This window comes from Pezoporus wallicus, unplaced genomic scaffold (genome assembly GCF_028554395.1).
Source record: "Pezoporus wallicus isolate ANWC-B61680 ecotype Strahan unplaced genomic scaffold, APGP_CSIRO_Pwel_v1 contig_8779, whole genome shotgun sequence".
Lineage (NCBI taxonomy): Eukaryota > Metazoa > Chordata > Aves > Psittaciformes > Psittacidae > Pezoporus > Pezoporus wallicus.
In genome coordinates this window covers 191,052-210,862 of record NW_026638529.1, presented here as the reverse complement: position 1 = coordinate 210,862, position 19,811 = coordinate 191,052, and the positions used below count along the sequence as shown (strand labels likewise).

At 48.6% G+C, this 19,811-nt stretch overlaps 2 protein-coding genes and 1 long non-coding RNA gene across 3 annotated transcripts in view; 1 reads left to right on the top strand and 2 right to left on the bottom strand.

Moving 5' to 3' along the window:
• Window positions 1-6,390, bottom strand: part of TADA1 (transcriptional adaptor 1) — a 30,615-nt gene extending 24,225 nt beyond the window's left edge. Inside the window, exons 1-2 of the mRNA XM_057411192.1 lie at window positions 6,229-6,390; window positions 5,026-5,091 (exon numbers count right to left, since the gene is read on the bottom strand). Coding sequence (XP_057267175.1) covers window positions 5,026-5,091; window positions 6,229-6,349 — 187 coding nt within the window. The 5' untranslated portion in view covers window positions 6,350-6,390. The remainder of the gene's footprint in view (window positions 1-5,025; window positions 5,092-6,228) is intronic.
• Window positions 6,391-6,485: 95 nt separating this feature from the next.
• Window positions 6,486-14,738, top strand: PRDX6 (peroxiredoxin 6). The gene is made up of 5 exons (XM_057411193.1): window positions 6,486-6,587; window positions 7,964-8,120; window positions 12,452-12,598; window positions 13,147-13,293; window positions 14,037-14,738. The coding sequence occupies exons 1-5, from the start codon at window positions 6,496-6,498 to the stop codon at window positions 14,166-14,168; spliced, it is 675 nt and encodes a 224-aa protein (XP_057267176.1). The 5' UTR covers window positions 6,486-6,495; the 3' UTR covers window positions 14,169-14,738.
• Window positions 10,277-12,879, bottom strand: LOC130600125 (uncharacterized). The gene is made up of 3 exons (XR_008972382.1): window positions 12,699-12,879; window positions 10,643-10,828; window positions 10,277-10,366 (listed from the first exon to the last, which is right to left on the bottom strand). It is a non-coding gene; the product is annotated as an uncharacterized LOC130600125 (long non-coding RNA).
• Window positions 14,739-19,811: the final 5,073 nt, after the last annotated feature.

Sequence of the window (19,811 nt, the reverse complement as noted above, 5' to 3'; positions counted from 1 at the left end):
TTGGCCACCCTCAAGCACACTCACTGAGTACCAATAACCAGCCATTCTGGTTCCCTCCTGTTACTGCAGGTGGCCACAGCTCAATACCAGCTTCACATCAACTTGTGTGGTTACCTCCAGCTCTCTATTAAACTATGTTTAATTTGCTGTAATCAGGAATTCATAAATACAATTACACTACAGACCTGCTTACAGGAAATGAGGCTGGCTAAAGGTCCTTAGCTATGTGGAGCTTCCCACTCTCCTGGCTGAAGCATGAGCAGTGTCCTCTGCCATGAAAGAAAAACAACTTCTAAAACATGACTTTAGGGGTCAGGTTAAACCAGAAGAAACCAGGTGAAGTTTCTGAACCACCAGGTGCTAAGAAGGAGTTAGAAACAAACTACACACACAGAGATGATATATTGCTCCTATAAAAAAAAGTTTACTAAAAAGTTAAGCTATATCCTAATGGTGAGGTGAAAACCAATAGTCTACAACGAGCCCTGTTGCCCAAATCCACCAGTCAATTATAGAAAATTAAAAGATAATAAATCCCCTCCAAAAATTATAAAGCTGGTGTTACTACTCATCACTACAACATCACAGGAGAGGCCCTCATGAGTGGGTGTCGGAAAGCACCATGAGGGCAACCAACTCAAGGACCGATACTGCCCTTCATCAAGATCTCAGGGCTTACATCTTAGGATCTATCAAAATAACATTACTTCTCCCACAAGATACTTTGCTCTTTACAGATGAGTCCTTTCTTGCCCCTCCTCCTCTCCTCCACAGCAGGTCAGACGCCTTCTAGGCAGGGGGGATTAGGTGTGTTATGGACACAGAAATTACCTGGTCCATTTCAAAGCTTTCAATAAAAGCACGTCTTTAGCTTGCAATGCCACCCCACCCCAGGCCCTTCTTCCTTATGAGTCATCACATACAGCTCCTCATCCTCACTTGTGACAGCTTCCTTAACAACTAACTACATGACAGGTGGTGGAGACAGAGAAACTGGAACAGATGGAGACAGAAACAAACCATCCTTTTGCCTAATAATGTATTAATGATTAACAGGTTACAGCAGGGTCAGAATTTTTTAAATATCTTATTTAAAAATATATTATAGTGACTTTTAAACAAATGGCAACTGATTTTCAAGGCTTCCGACAGTGGATCTGAAAGATGCAACTTAACCAAATCTCAGCCTGTGCATTAAAAAAAAAAACAAATATAGCCGGACTTAGCTTAGAATAAGGAAAAAGAGAGACACTGTCTCCTACTGTCCATTGTAATAAGGGCAGAGCAGAATTTTTTTGGCTCCTTTTCCAGGTTTTGTATTACCAAGCATGTCTTGCACTAGACAAAGAAAGCAAAATTTCCCTCTAGTATTCTAAGAAAACCAGTACTTGCATTCCTGGCCACAAGTGACAAGGCTGGGCTGTCCCAGGCATGAAACTTCAGAGATGTTAGCAGCTTTTTTTTGAATCTTGCTAGCAAGAGAATGAGGTATTAATAAGCCACAGCAATGGCTGCTGATAGGCCTTCAAAGATGAGCAACAGATAAGAATGTTTTTCTAAGAGCTGCCGCATATCTGCGATGATGGCACCAGACAGAGCGCGTCAGGTCTTCCTGATATGCTGCACCAGCACCACACAGGAGGAAAGGTCAAAGATACAGAGAAAGTCACGACAGAGAAAAGCAGCCAGGCACAGGAAACATGCATTTTTCCACCCTTGTTTATTCAATCTTCAGTTGTTTTGGATTTTGTTTTCCTGCAGAGACAAGGGTTTAGTCAAATATATTCTGATGACTCTCCTCTGTCAAGAATTCACACTTCCATTTTCTTCCTTTCCTCCCTTCCCATGCCTGGAGAGAAGAGAACTCATGCAACCTGAGCCCATCTCACAGGTGGCAGTCCTTCGAGCAAAGCCTGTGGGCAATGCTGATAGAATAAAATGCTCCTGCTATCCTGGCAGGAGCTCCAGTTTGCTGAACCATCTCTTAGATGGCTCCAGATTACTAGCAAATAAATTAAACCCTTACAACGCCAAATCAAGCGCATGCAATTGTCTCAGGTTTATTGTTAACATTTAGCTGAGGGAGGTAACAGTTCAAGTGAGGTAAGTATTAACTCGAGAAACTTTGCTGACTTGATTGCAACAAATAAGCTTAGTGAACACGTCCATGCAAGCTTAAAAAAAAAAAAAAGCTTTACATTTTAGTTCTTTTGATGGAAAAATGATATAAAAGTTCAGAAAAGCACTTACAAAAATACTGGTAGAAAGAGAATACCAAAGAAAACAGTTTTCTTATAATGGGAAGTGTGCCACACCACTCAGACTGGTACAGCCAACCTAAAATTACCAGTAAGGCACACTATAGTATTTTGGATAGCATATTTCTGGGAAGCTTCCTCTCTTCTAGCACTTTCACAGCTTCCCAGCTATGTTACAGATGGGTGCCACTCAAGTATTTATGGGTGTCTTCACAAATATGGCTAGCAGAGGGGAAAAACATCCATTTTTAAAAAGGGCAGAGAAGCCAGATACAGGGTTCCTCAGAACCCTGCTGTGCCCTCAGTGGGAGCTCAGCAGGAATTAAAGAAACTGGTCATTCTTCACATTGAAATAGGTATGAACTTCCTTCCCTCTCTACCACCAGCTCCTAAACATCCCATGCCAGACAGGCTGTTGAACTGGGATTTGAACTTTGTGTGACCAACAGCCTAAGCAGATGAGACGGGGAAATAGGAAGTGTCCTCACAAAGGGTCACATTCCCCCAGCATCCCTTACAAGTCCAAGTGGAACCACTACTGCCAGAGACAGTAAAATCTGGATCAGATCAGTTTGCATGGTCCAACATACATGATAATCACTTCTTAAAAACACCTTCCCCAAAGCTGCCTATTCCAAATGCTACAATAACAAGTACACTTTTAACACTGACCACACATTAATCAAAATAGCATTTTAAGATGGTTCTTTTTCCATTGTGTCTCTCACATGAAGGTGGAAAGTACATGCGCCAGTAACCCTCATGACATGCCAAGTGCATCAAGCACACTTCTTTAAAGTTACTTGTTTCCATGAATCATGATGTTTACATCTCCACCTTCTGCCCAAAAGACAGTGGTGGAGACAAAAGCCTGTCAGCTTTCTATTCTCACATTGGGAAAAAGGAAAAAGAAAAAAGGAAGAAAAAAAACAACCTTGCAGGTATCAAACTGATATCTAGAAGGAAAAAACCAAGTCTAGACACAGCATCTAGTATTCCACTTGTACTGAACTTTCCTGGGTTTGCACGTGTGATCAGCTGCACCACACACAGCAGACTGGCAAGTAAAATGTGTGTCTACCAGTCAGCTGCCCAAAAAGAGGTATCTCAGCACAGATTAGCTCAAAAATCAGTGGGAGACTGCACCGACCTGAGGAGAGCAAAACAGACTCTAGAAGGGACTAGCAGCATGTACCATTAACTGCAAAGCACTAAACCATGTCCTCAGGAACATACACATGGTTAAACTGCAGTGGTTGTTTCTTTTCAAGCTGGCTTATGCAGATGTGTGGCTAGAGCAAACAAAAGCCTGCCTGAAAGCACTGGAGGTGACCACCAGCTGGTCAGCTACCACTCCATTACATGCTGTCACCAAGCTGCTGAACCACAACCATGAAGGGCTCTTCAAGGGCTTTTAAAGACAGTAAGCTTCAATGGGACAAGAGAGAAAGTCCTTGCAAGGACTTGAAATGAAAAAAGGTCAGGCAGGACATAATAAGCATATGAAAGACACCTGTGGAGCACCACACTGCTTTGTGATGGGGCTTGCACTTTTAACACACTCCTAGATAGCCTTGAAAAGGGGAGCACTTGTCGGGGCTGGTAGAGTTTGTTGGCAAATCTGAGCTACTCAAGCCCGGGAAGATGAGGCCTGACTGGATGGCTGCAAAAAACCTGCAGAAGACTATGTGACTGGATAAAGAGACAAATGAAATTCAATAGTTAAGAACAGAGTAATGCACATAGAAACTAACAACCCCACCTTTAGTCACACAGCAATGGGCTCTAAGTTGACTACTGTCACTCAGAAGCAAGACCTATGAGCTTTGATCTCTACTCCAACACTTGCAACAGGTCAGTGCTGAGCTCAGGGAACGCAGACACGCTCTCCCTCCACCTCATAATTTACACTCAGATACTTCAGGTAACACCCACAGGGGAATTGCTGTGCTTGTACTTTCTTTTTATAATCCAGCTACAAGCCAAAAGCAACTACTAAGTCAAAAGCAAGGAGCAGCAAGATTAATATAGAGAGGAAAAGCCTGAGACTCAAAAGGCATTCATAAAGTTCAAGAGCAAACAAAGCAAGTTTGGAGGTGGGAGAGGTTAACATTTAATTAGCACAGCTGGTATAGTTAAAGACCAGCTGCAACACAAAAAGCTGTGGGCATCCAAAAATGCATTTTTTTTTTCATTCCTCTAGATACATCAGGTACACTAGTAACAGAGATCTTCTCTCCTTAAAATCTTGCCTCTCCACTCTCAGCCCAGAGCTGTAACAATTTTTTCTCCCTTACTACGCAGCAGTTTCATATTTTGGATTGCAGTTCAGCCATCCTTCCTACCAAATCTCTAATTGAGAGCTCTTCTGAAGACCAAAAAGACAACAGCCACTGAAAATGCTCACAGAGCTAAAAGGTGAACTATCTGAAGAAGGCTGGGTTAACCAGCCACAGCTCAACCAAGACTCACTGTAAGCATTCCCAGTAGAAGCCTTTACACTTCAGCCCACAGCACACACCCAGTCCAGGAATCAAACCGATTTATCACACACAGCAACCCAGCGTCAGCCTCTAACCAAGCACAAACTGCTTGTTCAGAAAAGCATCTCTGCTGAAGTCAGCTGGATCACTATTTTGCTACCCTTTAGCCTGTGTGGCAATAAGAACACTGATATTAAGGCTCAGAAAACTGGCGTACTTTGTACAAAGTACACATGACAAAGCATTGATACCTGGTTGTTTTAATAAGGCTTCTCAGGACTTACCTGGTGCAGAAACCAAGATCTGGCATCGGGTAAGAATGGCCAGGAGGAAATCGTTGTGAGAGTGGACTGTATAAAGATAGACAGCTCATTAGCAACACATCAGTGCCCAGAGGCACTCCCTCAAATCGATCTTACAGTAGCTCACAATGCCCTTCCAGTCACACATTGCCCACCTGCTTAGCTACATAGGCACAACTCTCAATTTAAGTTTTTTTGAGAGCTTTCTTCTTCTAGACCCAGGAACTGCTACTACTATACTAACAAAAAGGATACTACACGATATGAAAATAAATTTTATCACTTCTCAGTGTGCTACACATGCAAATCCAGCCCTAAAGCATGCGACATGAAACATCGGGTGCATTCAGCCAGTCAGAGAAGGATCCAGTGTCCCTCCTGCCATACAGACTTATGGTAGCAGAGCTTTTGGTTTGCTAGGAAAGGACCAATAAAAGCCACTCCCAGAGAGGCAAAATTAAGTCAAACAGGCTCGAGATAAATGCAACTTCCTTGAAGAAAGCTTACTGAAACACAAAATAAGTAAATACGCATGAGAAAGACAAAAGATGAACTTCATAAATGGGGTCAGAGGGGGAAAGGATCCTCTTTAGCTTTTGAACACGAGCACTAACAGACTCCCTGCTCTTTCCCATAGAGATAACAAACATGGAGGTCAGGAGCCCCAACAATAATCTCAGCAATGCCCACCACTGTTCACAGACCTACAGAGAGGCAACGATAAGAGACTGTCACCCTCCAGCACTCCCACCTGCTACCCCAAAGAACAGGAAAGGCACCTGCCTGCTGCAGAACTGCCTAGGTGAGTTTGGGGCTCCCTTCCCCACTTCAACCACACCAGCTCAGTCCCAGTCACAGGAAGAGCACAGCATGCAAAGGACACTTTCCATGCTGTTTTGTTATGTCTACAGTGACATAACAAAATGGCATTTTTTTTGCTGGGACACCATATTTTACTGTATTCTCACAAGACCAAATTGCCTGTCAGTGCCAAGGCCACAAAGGGACTTTTCCCCAGGAGCTCAGGGCACCTCCCACCTAGGGCTACAGGAGCCCCAGCTATTCTTATTTCCCTTACAGCAATTTCCCTGTCCGGGAAGCAGTGCACAGCAGAGAGGACCTCCTCCCAGGCGTGGCAAACCAGCATCAGAACCACAGAAACACAAACACGAGATGGCTTTTTACCATTGTCTTGCGTGAGAAGCCTCCGCGCTTCCAGGTCAAACTCCTCCTTACTGATCTTCTGTTTGAACCAGAGCTTCAAATTGGCCCAGTACCTAGGGGAGAGAGGGAAAGGCAGAGACATCAAACAAAAAGCGCTGCTCCTAAACGGCCTCCTTCCCAACACCAGCACAGAGGGGTCCGGAGCCCAGGCCAACGCTGAGGCTTCCGCACAGGCACGGTACAAACGCGCGCCCAGGCCCCACTGCCGCTCGGCTGGCGGGTGTAGCCATGCCGGGTTTGCTGCTGGGCGATGAGGCGCCCAACTTCGAGGCGGACACCACGCAGGGGCGAATCCGCTTCCACGATTTCCTGGGAGACTCGTGAGCATCGCGGGAAGGAGGGTCGGGAACGGGGGACCTCGGCGGGAGGGCGTCAGGGTAGGAGGATGACCCCGAGGCCGGCCCGCGGGAAGGGGGCCGCTCACCGCGCAGCAGACCGGCCCAGGGTCCCGCGCCCCGATTGCCTTCCGCTTCGGGCGCCGAGAGCTTGAGTTTTATTTCCAGATGGGCACGGCCGTTCATTGCCCGTCCCCTGGTGGGAGCTTGGCGGGCTTATCCCAGAAATGTTCGCTTTCCCCTTGCGGAGCCGCCGCGGTGTGTGTGACACGGGCCGGGGGCCGCGATGTGCCAGGGGAGCGCAGGCCCCGCCGAGCGCGGGGAGCCGCCTCTCCCCATCCTTCCTGCGGGCTGCGCAGCCAGAGGGCCGGCAGAGCTCACCACGGGCGAGCCGAGCCCAAGGAGAGCAAAGACGGGCTCTGAAAACTGCAGAGCCCGGACAAGTGCAAAGCCAGGCTTGCCAGGGCACAGCTCAGTCCAGGGCAGCCCCAGAGATCAGCTCGCGTGTCACGTATGTCCCGTGCGAGCCTGGAGAGTGAGCCTGGGCTTGCGGAGGTGTATAATCGAGCGGTAGCAAAGTCCTGTTGGAGCCACTTGTTGGAAGTAGAAAGCCACTTGTTTTTAGGCACTATTTCCCCAAAAAAAATGTTGCTCCATTTCTGGCTGGAGCAGGAGAGTGCTGGCACGGTACATTTAGGACTTGCTTCCTGCAGTGCTTGGCAGGGTTGAATCGGTGTTTGAGTCCGCTTCTGTCAGTGTTGTGAGCTTGGGCAAATGGGGAGAAAAGAACCCTCTTAGTGAGAAAATAAGATGCAGGGCTTCTTGAAACAGTATGTTCCAGCCTGAGCACCCACATGATAGCTTTCTTGGGCGGCTTCTATCTGGGTTTTTGTTGCCTTTTTTTCAAGTAGTACACATATTGTATAAAGAGACTTGTAGCACTACTGGCCAGGTCACTGCCCTGTAAGTTCTGTTGGTGAGCCATCTGCAGGGTGCCTCAGTGTATCCCTCCAGCTCTGTTCCCATTTCTCTAAGACAGGACAGAGGTGAGCTGTTCCCGCAGTATTCTCTGTGCAATACAGTCTATACAGCTTTTTGTCTGTGAATGAGAATTACTTAATGAGAATTACTTAATGAGAAACTTCAGATGAAATACCAGGACACAGATCTGAGCTGAGGTATGCTGTCAGACTGAGAAGGAAGCTTCTGAAACATCTGTCTAGAATATGTCAGTGCTTGTCAAATTATAGTAAACTGTAATTTCATAAATATTAAAATTAAAAATTTTACTGAAATTTTGCCAAAAAAAAAACCCGAAACAATATGTTGCCCTAATGCCATCTCCTGCTCTCTTCTTTCAGATGGGGCATCCTCTTCTCCCACCCACGGGACTTCACACCCGTCTGCACTACAGAGCTTGGCCGGGCGGCAAAGCTGGCCTCCGAGTTCAGCAAGCGCAATGTGAAGATGATCGCCCTCTCCATTGACAGCGTCCAAGATCACATGTGCTGGAGCAAGGTATGGGGCATGAAGAGGCACAAGGGGAGCTTGCACTGCTGCCTTTGCTCTGAAGGCCAGAGGAAGAGTCCATGCAGAACAAAGCACACACTCAGGATTACATATCTCAAATCCCAAAGCATGTAGGATAGGAGTGGCTAAAATTCAGAGTAAGAATAGAAAGGTCTGCTCCCATCTTCTTGGAGCACTCCGCAAAGTCCAGAGCACTCTAATTACTAACACTTTGAAATAGGAGGAAAATAGTATTACTGCTCTCCCACCAACGCCTGAAAGAATAACATAAGTGAAGATGGTGCCAGAACTTGCAGGAAAGCAGTCTCTCCATAGACCTTCAAAAGGTTCTGTAATAAAACAGGAAAGGAAAGGAGGTATCAGACATGAACAGGCAGTCTTCAAAGGGTACAATTCATGCCCAGACACGGGGAAAAAAAAGAGAACAAAGAGGGACATGTTAAACTTAAAACCACAAGTAAGAGAATGTTAAATATAAAACCACCATAAAAGGAGTATATAAAAAGATGGGAACGAAATAGCTTGCTGAAAGAACATAAACTAATTAAAAACTTCAGTTGCAGCGTCAGCAGTGGGGCGCTGCCAGGGAGTAAGATTCCAGGCCTCATAGGTGGCAGGGGTGTAAAATGAGCATTTCAGACGGATATGGCCAGAGAATAGAAATCTCTGGGTGAATTACCTGCTTTTTAATTTGCTCTTAACATTGAGAATATTTTCGCATTTTCCAGGAGTAAGACATGCATGCAATAAGAGGTAGTAAAAGTGAGAAATATCCACAGTTCAACATTGTTTCATTACTGACTGGCTTTAGAAATTACTTAATTGCCTTTTTGCTTAAATTGACCTTCTTCCATTAGGGGTGCATGGCTGATGTCCTTCCAGGCTCCAGAATGTCCTGGGAAAACTGGTGTATAAATCCCACTCCAGTAAATGAGATTTCCATGCTGGTCAAACTGGCTGAAACCACCAGTCAAAATAGCAGATAACATCCCATTAAATATAGCAGAAAGTTTGTGCTTTTGTAAGGAAGTCTCATCTCATGGTTGGCTAAAGCCATGTGAAGTTACTGCTGACTTTTACAAAGTCTTAAAATTTCCAAGAAGCTTTTGACCAAAGCAGCTTTGTGAAGGGCAGGCTCTTTTTCTGCAGGGAGACAGGATGAGGTGGTAAGTTGTGGCAAAGGAGGGTCTGCAGGGATGCTTGGGGTTCAGCACGGGTGATCTGGAAAAGATATGAAATATGAACAACGAGCTGACTTTGCTGACATTATGGAATTATTTAGCACAACCTCAAGGTAAAATCAGAAGTTGCAGAACAGTCACTTGACGCTAACTAATGGGAGGCAGAGTTTAGAAATGTTTAGAAAATCTTCCAGAACAAGCATGGAGAAAGGCAAAGGGCAGTAGTCCAAGCTGCAGGGAGCTTTCTGTCAGGCTGTGAGAGGCCTCGCAGGCAGTGGTTTGGAAATGTCAGCTGAGCACCTGTCAAAGAGAAAAGTGTGGAGGTCCACCAGAGCAAAGATCCAGCTGGTGAGGACAAATCCGTAGCAGACTGGAGCCTTCCATATAGTCTGTGTTTGAAATAATCCATCTTGCAGGCTACAGGAGAACAAGAAAAGGTGGAGAGGGGGAACAAAGCTGCCTGCAGGTTTGGGCAGGTCTACTTCAGTGCAGAGCAACTGGGGCTCTTTAGCCTGGGAACAGGAGGACATGTTAGGCTACAACACTGTGAGCAGTATGGGGAGCATGGAGGAGCCATGAACCTCCATGCATACATCATGGAGGGTATAAGAGAGGACAGGAATGTGATTGCTCTGCTCTTAGACCTTGCCTATATACATGATCCTTTTTCTTTTGTCCTTGACAAAACTTAAAAGAACTTCAGATAATGTGGAGAGCTAAACAGGGAAAGCAACTGTTTGGGCCTACCACAAGGCTGAGACTGGGGGCAGTGCTCTAAGGGTTCTCCTGCCCAGCCACAGGTTAAAAAAGAGCTTAACAGACATACAAAGCCTTGGCAGAAGCTGACTGTTTGGACAGAAGCAGACTTCATTAAATGCTAAACTGAAATCTAGAAACTGCAGTTTTCTTCACTAGATCTTAGAAATCCTAGGGGTAAGCAAAACTTCAGGCAGGCCTCTCTGTGCAGCATTCCTTTACATACCTATGCTTTCTTTTTGAATGAAGCTTCTAGCAGTAGTGAGATGATGAAGCTGCTTTTATCTGGAGCACAGCCTGTGAGGAAGAAAGTGGGCAGGAGAAATGGCTGAAATTCTGCATGAAACAACAAAGAAACTTCTGCTTGCTTTGCTGCCAAATTTCAGTGGGCAGATGGGGCCTGAAAGGTGAGACCAGAGTATACCAAATAATTCTCATGTCACTGCTCAGCTCTGCTTTCTCAGTCAAAGATGTCACTGCTGTTCTTAGGCATCTCTAGCCAAGACCCAGCGGCTTGCTCCAGGACTCAGAGCAAGCCTGTAGCTCAGCCAGGGTTTGATCCCACTCTCCTACCTCCCCGGTCTGTGCAGTGCTTCTCCAAGGGCTGGCTGAATGCATGAGCTCCGTAAGCAGCATTGACTGGCATGTGCTGTGCATGTTGGAGAAAGCTTTGGTGTTCTCTTTGGCTAGTGATGCCCTCACCTTGGTGAGTCAAGAGTGAATAAATCACTGCAGTGATGTCTGGTTTCAGCTTGGATGCTGGAAAGAAAATAATTTGCAGGGGAGTAAGCAAGTCTTGAGTGTCTTATTGCAAAATAGGGTGGGGTTTGTTAGGCTGTTTTGTACAAAGGTCCCCAGGTCATGAAATTATGTGCATTTTGGAACGACTTACAGTACATAGGATTCAGATATTGCTTCTCAGAAACTCTCTTCATCCTCCAGCCCCCATTCTGAAGAGAGAAGGGGGCATGTCACTGTCTGACCTTTATCTACAGCCTCCTGTGACACTGTAGGGCATTTCACATGGGCTGGCCTCTCCAGCTTTGCTTTCCTTCCGTACTCTGCTTTTGATAAGGCTTGCCGGGGACAGCATTACAGCCCCTTCTGCCTGCTCTTGCTGCCTCTGCAATGCCAAACAGCAGTGGGCAGTGCCAAGAGGCACCATTTCCAACCCTGCCATCCTTGCGTTCCCTCTAAGCAGGACTCAGTCTTTTCCCGTGTGTTCAAAGCCTGGGGAAAGTAGGGAGATTTGTACATTCAGATTACCAGCTCAGCTGATAATGCACCACACTGATGTGTGGGAAGCTTGTGTCAATGCTGGAGGCAGTTTTGTCTCTTTGTAGCATAAAGAGAACAGAGGAAATGGGCAGCTTTGTTCTGGGGCAGAAACTGCAGATTAAACTTGCTTTCATGTTGGCAGCTGATCTGCTTGTGCTGCCTTGAGCAGGCTCCTCACAGCCTTGCTGTGGCTCAGGATGACCTGTATGGGTGATACTGCAAACTGCAAGAGTAACTCGACTGCTTTGGCCAAGTTCAGACCAGATTCAGAGACGCTCAAAATACAGTTTCGCTGTGAAGTGGGCCAAGTTTGGACTAGCACAAGGAACAGCTTCATAAACTATGGTTACAAGGGAGAGCTGCAAAGATGTGGAAGGGGATTGTTTTCTGTCCTAGCCATGGTTCACCTGCACTCAGACTTTTGCTCTATTTTCAGAAGTGTTTAAGTGACCTAGGAGTGACTTGCTCTGTGAGACTAGTTCCTCATACAAGACCTGTGAAGTGTTCGACACTGTACCTTTGTTAGCTTTAGAGTTGCTGGTTTGGTCTGTCACTAGAGAAACTACCTTAAGAGCACAGTCCAGTTCAGGTGTGACACCAACACATCTGTCAGTAGTGCTAGATTACTTACTCAGAGAGGGTCAGAAGAGGAACACCTCTGTTCTCAGAGAAAGGTGGTTACATCTCCCTGTGTCAGTAGCATGGGCAGGACTTCCCTATTTCTCCATACCCGCTTCCTGGGCAAAATAGCTGGTCCACAGGCAGTTCCAGAGGTGAGCCACAGGGTGTGAGCATAGACAGCCTAACAACTAACCTCTAAGAATGAGGCAAAGTGCAGCCTGGCATGCAGGTTTCTGGTTTGTCACCTGGTTTCTGGAAGCAGAGAAACTTCATGGAAGGCTGTATTGTCTCAGCCTGCAAGTAAGGGGCCAAGTAAGTCACAAGCTCCTGTAGAGCAGCTGCTGAATACATTTCTGCATGGCCCCTTGCAGGAGGTTGCCCCACACATGTTAAGCCTGTGTGGAGATCTCCCTGTCTGGCCTCTGCCTCCTGTGATGGTACCCACAACAGTGAGCACAAGCATGCCATGTTTTGTCTCTGCAGGACATCAATGCATATAACGGGGGACAACCGGAGGAGAAACTCCCCTTTCCCATCATTGCTGATGCGAACCGGGAGCTCGCTGTCAAGCTGGGAATGCTGGACCCAGATGAGCGGGACAAGGATGGCATGCCGCTGACTGCTCGTGTGGTGAGTACCTGGAGCACTGCTGTGCAGCAGCCTTCTCAACAGGAGGCTTCACCTGTTGTCCTGCCCTGTGTCTGTGGGTTTGAAGATGGGCACAGCTTACCTGGATGGGTATGACCATCCTCAAGAGCTAGGTTGACTTCCTTGGGCTAGATCCATGGGTTGTGATACAAGAAGAGGCTTGTGTAGCACTGGCCTGCTGGCAGCAGCTCCATCCACCAGCTCATCCTGGCTGTGCCTGTCCTAACACAGAGGTGACAAAAGAGCTTGATCTGCTGGACTCCAGTGCTTGCATTAGAAAGGTACAGGTCAAGGGGAAGAAACATTTCAAGTAGCAAACCAATCTGGTATTAGATACAGGAGCACTCAGAACATGCACTGTGCTCCCTGGGCATCACTTGTTGCTCTAGATCCCCACCATGGCATCTCCCCTGTTCCAATACCTTCGATCAAGTATACCACCTTTCAGGAAAGTGAGGAGCAGCAGGGCTGAGCAGACGCAGCAGACCAGTTGGATTTTACCCAGGCCCTGATCCTGTCTCTGTACTCAGGTGTTTGTTTTTGGCCCGGATAAGAAGCTGAAACTCTCCATACTGTACCCAGCCACCACTGGGAGAAACTTTGATGAGATCCTGAGAGTGGTGGACTCCCTGCAGCTGACGGCATACAAGAAAGTCGCTACCCCTGTGGACTGGAAGGTGAGGAGGGGTGCAAAGCTCACAGCTGTCCACTGAAAACATGGATTGAAATGTCAACCAGCCTCCTTTGAAGGGGGACTCACAGGGTGGGAAAGCTGATGAGGTCGTGCGATATGGGTTGCTGCAGTCTGGAATCAGCCTTAAGAACCTCCCTTCCCAGCCCTCAGTGCCCAGTGCCAGCAAATACTCAGCTTGGCCTTTCTGGCTATCAGTACTTGAGCTTTGTGCCAAGGCAGGTCCTGTTGTGTGATCAGGAGGGGCACTACCAGGTATCAGTGTGCTCAGGTCTGCTCAAAGCCAGCACAGCAGCAGGCGTGGGGCACCCTTCCCAGGCCCACACACTGTTCTCCTTCCTTTGAGCCAGGAAGGGCCAGTGTGGGCACAGAAATTTACGTAGCATGTACACAGTAGAGACATCCTCATAGAAGGTTACTAGTTGCTTAGTTGTGGTCCCTCCTCCATCTTAAGAGATACCCAGATTCCCCTATTGTTACTCCCTGTTCCCGTGGAAGTGCTATGGGAAAGAGCTGGCCTGTGGGATCCCATTGGCAGGGCTGGCAGAAGGCACAGTTCTCCCTTTTGACATCACCCATACCTCCTGATGTAGCTCCCACTCAGTCCTCACTGCCAGCTTCAGGCAGAGCTGCAGGGGATATGCCTGGGGCACTGGGGTTGAGCGTTCCTGGAGAGGCAGGGACATGCCAGCTCCTCTGCTGCTCTCACAGTTCCCATTTGCTCCCCAGCCTGGTGACAGTGTCATGGTCGTGCCCACCTTACCTGATGAGGAAGCCAAGAAGCTCTTTCCCAAAGGAGTCTTCACGAAGGACCTCCCATCGGGCAAGAAGTACCTGCGTTACACCCCACAGCCGGAGTGAGCAGGTGTGACCAACCATCCTGCACATCTTTTGGCATCAGGAGCCTTTGTTGTGTCCAGCTCCTGCCTCCCTAACACTGTGCAACCAGCAGCCTCGTACTGTTACACTGATGATGCATTGCAATACTAAACCAGTCCTCCCCATCCCTTTCACCCTCCACATCTTCTCAAAACTAAAACCCCGAGTGTTTTCTTGCCTTGAATCTACCCCACAAGGAAGAGGTTAGCAGACCAGTGGGGGTTCCATGGCTTGTGCTGTGGAGTCTCCTTGTTTCAGGACCAGCTAAGATTTTCCTGGAGGCACAGTAAGAAACGTAGTGTCAGCAGCCAGGCCCCAGAGGGGTGTCCTGCTCAGTTCGCACACCTCCCATTAGGGAGTTTTTGGGGGTTCCAAACTGCTGTGTGCCTTTTGAAGCAGCTGTCACAAACACATTAACACCTTCATCTGGTCCTGTGCGTAGGGGAGGAGCTGCAGAGCCAAATCTCTCACTGCTTTCTCGTATATTGCTGGAAGTTGTTTTCAGGTTTTAGGGAAGAGGGAGTAGGGCGAATAAACTGATCTTCAGTACTACCTGCAGTATCCCCTGTCTGCCTCTGCTGGCATCCATGGCACCCCTGCACCACCTACTTTGTTCCCTTGTGGCTGTGCCACTGGAATGTGTGCCCATGTTCCTGGGTGGGTGACAGTGGCACAGACTGACCTTGCTCTTGCTCTGTAAATAAGGCACTTGGGAAACACATGTTGTCCCATGACAGAGTCTCAGACAAGGCAGGGGGCCCAGGGCAGTTGTGGTGCCCCTGCTTTACAGCAGAGGCTCAGTGGTGAGAAGGAGGCGAGACCTGCTTCAGGAATGTGCCTCAGCCTGGCCTGTGTAAGAGGCTAAGGGGGGGGGGGGGGCATCCTGTGCTGCTCCCAGGGCATGAGCAGGCATGATACAAGCCATGTGAACTCCTCCCTGCTCTTCCATACCTACATCTCTGGGATTTGTGAAGAGATGAGCAGTGTCTTAATAGAACACTAGAGAAGAAACCTGCTCACTGAATAGCACATAGGCTGTCTGCCAGCATCTCTCAGTGCCCACGGCACTGTTAAAGAAATTGGCTGGCTCAAGGCACAAATTTACCCCGTAGCAAGTGGGGACTGTAGGGTTGATGATCATGGTGAGCACAACACTGGATACAATGAGATACCCTCCAGCATTCTGCTGACCTGAATCCTGGGGTAGCACCTGAGATGTCCTTGGAAAACATCAGAGCCACCAGCTCCTCCTGCCAGCCATCACTGTCCTCTTTCATACCAGCATACAGGCCAGGCCACCCTGAGCGCATCCTTCCCCAAACTTGGCTGCATTTCAGAGAGCTCCCCTTCCATTACTAAAAAGAAGTGGTTATATTAATATTTAATTACCTTCAGGAACTATACAGTGAAGACTGGTATTTTTTCCCCTTTAAAATGAACCTTCATTATGAAAATTTTCCCCTTTAAAATGAACCTTCATTAGGAAATTCTGCATTATCCCTATGTATTATTTTTACTAGAATATAAAAACACCTGGATTGAATTTTGTTCCCCCTCTTGCACTGTGCAAGAAGTGGGAGGGGGAACTGCAGTTTAAGGGGGAAACATCTCTCTTCTGTGTAGTTTGCAGTCTTATGGAGCTTGGCAGCTTCCCTGGTTACCCACAGCTGGGCTGCATGAGTTCCTGGTTCCTTGCTGTTACCTCAGCACACAGACCTCTTCTTGATCTGGTTTCCTAAGGGAAAAAGGGCTGCCTGCTTCCTGCCCCGAGCTTTCCAGCTGACTGCCCACTTTCTGGAAGCTTGAGGACACAGCCCCACAGCAAGCTTTGTGCAAACAGGCAGCTCTGAGCATCCCTTGGGAAGCCACAAACTCTCTGGGGGACACCAGAGAAGCCACCTGCAAGTCAGGACAAGAGGAATGAGTCTTCCCACCATACCGAGGGGCTTAAAGCTGGCAGGGGCAGACACTGGTCCCACTGCTGAGGCATCCCATGAATTCTTGCCCGTTCCCCCACGCTACCATGGCCCCAGAGGTGCAAGCCAGCCAGACGGACTCAAGCAAACACAGGGTTTGGTTCCAGTACAGCTCAAGTGGTTTTCTTTTAATCCCAGAGAAGTAAAATGCAACATTTGAGTTGGTAATAACATCCAGAGACAGAAGTCCAAGCCCCCTACTCAGTAAAGTCATTTGTGTTTAAGGCACTCTGCAAAACCAGCTTTCCTCTTCTTCCGATTTTCCCCACGCGGCAGCAGAATACCTGGTTTGGTCTTTTCTCCATAGTGACATCCACGCGTCCTTGGCTCTTCTCACCATCTCCAGGAATTGGCAACAGCAAATCCAGCAGGAGCCATCAGAGAAATGCCAGGAGGCTGGATCAGTGAATACAGATGGGCATGGGAAGGAGCACAGTGCCCAGGGAGGGGGCACAGGGCTTCAAGCTTCTGCAGGAAAGGGACAGGCACTGGGTGTCCTCCCTGCAAGCACCGATATGATTCCCTTCCTTTTTCCCCCCTGGCTCCAAAAGCAAATGGGAGTAGGGGGGCCCTCAATCGTCCCTCCCCAGCGGTGCTCCCAAACATGCAGCAGCACCCCAAAACGCAGGGGGCTGGGTGGGGGGAACCCAGCTGCCCCCACCGTGCAGCAGAAATGAACCCCCCAACTTTCAGCCGTCAATAAATAATAATAAATAACTTAAACCTCAAGTAAATAAATAAATAAATAAGTAGGTAGATAGCTAGATAAATAAATAAGTGACCCAAGGACAGGATAGAGGGGAAGGGGCACCCCAAGGCTCAGGGCAAGTGGAACGTGCAAGCGGGCATTTCCATGACATGCTCCTCCCTGAGATAACGGGGTGCTACTGCGAAAGGGGGGTGCAGGGAAGGCATCCCATGGTGCGGTTGGGCAACTGAACCCAGGGTTCTGGGTACTCGTCCCTGGCATGAGCTCTGCAGCCAGGGCTCCAGCTCCAGGTCCCCATCAGTACAGCTGCAGCCCACAGGGATGTGAGGAAAACCCCAACTCACACACTGGAGCTCTACCCTGTTGCCTCCCTCCCTCCCTCTCCTCCCCTTCACTCAAACATAGAGCCCTGTGCCTGGGTTCCACCGGTGGGTGCTGCTGAGCTCACCCAGCACCTCCAGCCAAAGTGAACACACACCTTTCGTGAACATGCGAACTGCATGTTTCTGCACACTACTTTTGTAAATACTTTTTTTTTCCTTTTAAACAGGGAAATGCCCATGTAGACAACCCACACATCAAACCGAGTGAAGTGCATCAAACAGAGTTAAGCGCATCAAATCCAGCCATCAGAGGAGCAGGCATGGCAGCCCAGCAGAAGCCCAGAGGGGTGAGCACAGGCATGGCCCCAGGGCTCATCCAGAGCCTGCCTGCAGGCTGTGGCAGTCCTGGGAGCTCAGGCACAAGGCTATGGCCAGGCACGGAGCCTGACACCAGCACCAGGCAGCACCAAGCGCCTCCCTGGGGACATTGTAGACATACATGGACAGAAATGGCAGACACTGCTATCCCAGTGTGGCCAGGCAGCACATCCTAATAAATTCAACAGCACCCCCCACCAGCATCCTCGCTCTCCCAGCCAGCAGGCACCACGGTGCTGCCACAGCATCTCCCCAGTCTGATGGCTGCACACAGCCCTCGAGTTCCCATCTGCTGGGGAACCCCTTCCACTGGCTTTTTAGCTCTGATGCTGCCAGAGACATTTCTGTCCTACTGGGTCAAAAGTACACATCTGCCTTATTTCAAACCAAAAGGTACTTACCCCTCCTCTTTTCTCAAAGACTACAGAAAATCGTATTTAAAGTTTCTAACCCTTCTCCAAACATGCTTTTTGAGAAAAAAAAAGTCAGTGACAGCAAAAGCTGCCATCAGTCCTGTATCAGAACAAAACCATGGGCAGAGTCTCATAAGAGTGGGACATCTTCCCACACTGGCAAGCTCCCAGTGGAACTTTTGCTCCAGAAAACAAGCAAACCAAGACTCAGTCCCCTCTTCCTCCAAACCTCTCACCACAAGGCTACAGCCCCCAGCAAAATCCAGGTGTAGGCACCAAAAGCAGCAGATTCCCAGCCCATAGTGAGGCCAAGCGGGAGGAGTAGGACCACCAGCCTCAGCATGGGAAACTGTGCGTCAAGGCGTCAAAATGCAATACTCCCAGAGGGAAAAATAAGTAAGAATCCAATCAGCAGCAAACACTACTGAGAATAATAAATAGCACAGGGATTTCACACGGATTTTTGGTCTAAGATGCCTGGGGAGCTCCTTTGCTGGAAGGGACCAGGGTGCACATCCTGCCCTGGAAAAGCACAAGCCATGGCCAAAGCTCTGCAGAGTGATGCCACAGAGATGTGCCAGCACACCACAGGAAGCAAAGCAATGCTGAAGGCAGTGCTATTAATACCACATGAAAGGCTTTGCATGGAAGTGCCGAACATAGTGACCCTCCCCAGGTTCTCCTGGCAGTGGGGCAGAAGATAGAACCCTCCCAATGGGAATTATCCACATCCCCAGGGCAGGTCAAACCTGCCATGGTGTGAAGGCAGGGATGTGAGCTGGAGGAGCCAATGGGCTCAGGCTGGGGCAGAGGACAGAGCAGAGAAAGCAGCGAAAAGTCATAACTATCTGTCCAGGAGCAATGGGGTGCCTGTGGCACAGGCAGGGCAGCCATGGTTTATGCCTCTGCTGCATCTCAAGGGCAAGGTACTGGGAGTTGCAGGTCACAGCCCATAGCACCACAACACCCCAGATGATGCCGGTCATCCAGGCAGTGAGGGGCAATGGGAAAGACAAATAAAACCCTGTTACCCTCCAAGCACCTAGAGCAGCAGGAGGCAATGCCCAGGCAGAATGCTCACCTCCTTCCCAGGCAAACCCAGGCCTGCCTTGCACAGCCTCTGCTCACATCCCTGCCTCCAACCCATAGAAAGGAGACCTCCATCCCTGCAGAGCCTGGGGAGTTACTGCAAGGCACGCCATCCTCCCCATCAGCATCCCTGCCAGTAGCCATCCTGCTCTATGGGTGGCTGAGGAGTCTCCACATGAGCCAGCATTTGTATGGAAAATGAGCAAGCACCCAACTTCTTGCAAAGGACTTGGGTCTGCAGTGGAAGAGTGTGAGTCCCAGGTCACCTCCAAGCTGGTCTGGGCACCCCACACAGTCAGTACCTGGGCAGGGTGAATGGGCACTGCTCCCGATTTCTCATTCAGCTGAGAATCGATTTTGCTCCTATAAGAAAAAGGTCACCAGGATTTGGGGGTGGACACGGGGGTTGAGGAACTGCAAAGGATTAGTGCACCTTAAAACAAAAGGACATCTAATCTGCCCTTAGATCTCACTCCAAGACAGAAAAGAGCTATGGCATCTCCTACACTCACAACTACTCCAAACACACCCAGACACATGCAAAACATGTCCCACTTTCCGTCAGCTATGGAAAACCCATCCTGGGCAGTGGTACTGGCCAGCACCAGGCTCCAGCCCAGCACCCGGCACTGCCAGCTCCCATTCCACTCCGGGAACCCCTGCCCAGCCCCAGTGGGCAGGACCAGGGCTCGATTATTGATCCAAATGCATAGGTATAGACACCACGGGGACACCCA

Bases quoted from the DNA above. Each gene is read 5' to 3' on its own strand.
- PRDX6 (XM_057411193.1), top strand. From the start codon at position 6,496: ATGCCGGGTTTGCTGCTGGGCGATGAGGCGCCCAACTTCGAGGCGGAC. The intron at 8,121-12,451 runs GTATGGGGCATG...TTGTCTCTGCAG, and splicing joins ATCACATGTGCTGGAGCAAG to GACATCAATGCATATAACGG. The intron at 12,599-13,146 runs GTGAGTACCTGG...CTCTGTACTCAG, and splicing joins TGCCGCTGACTGCTCGTGTG to GTGTTTGTTTTTGGCCCGGA.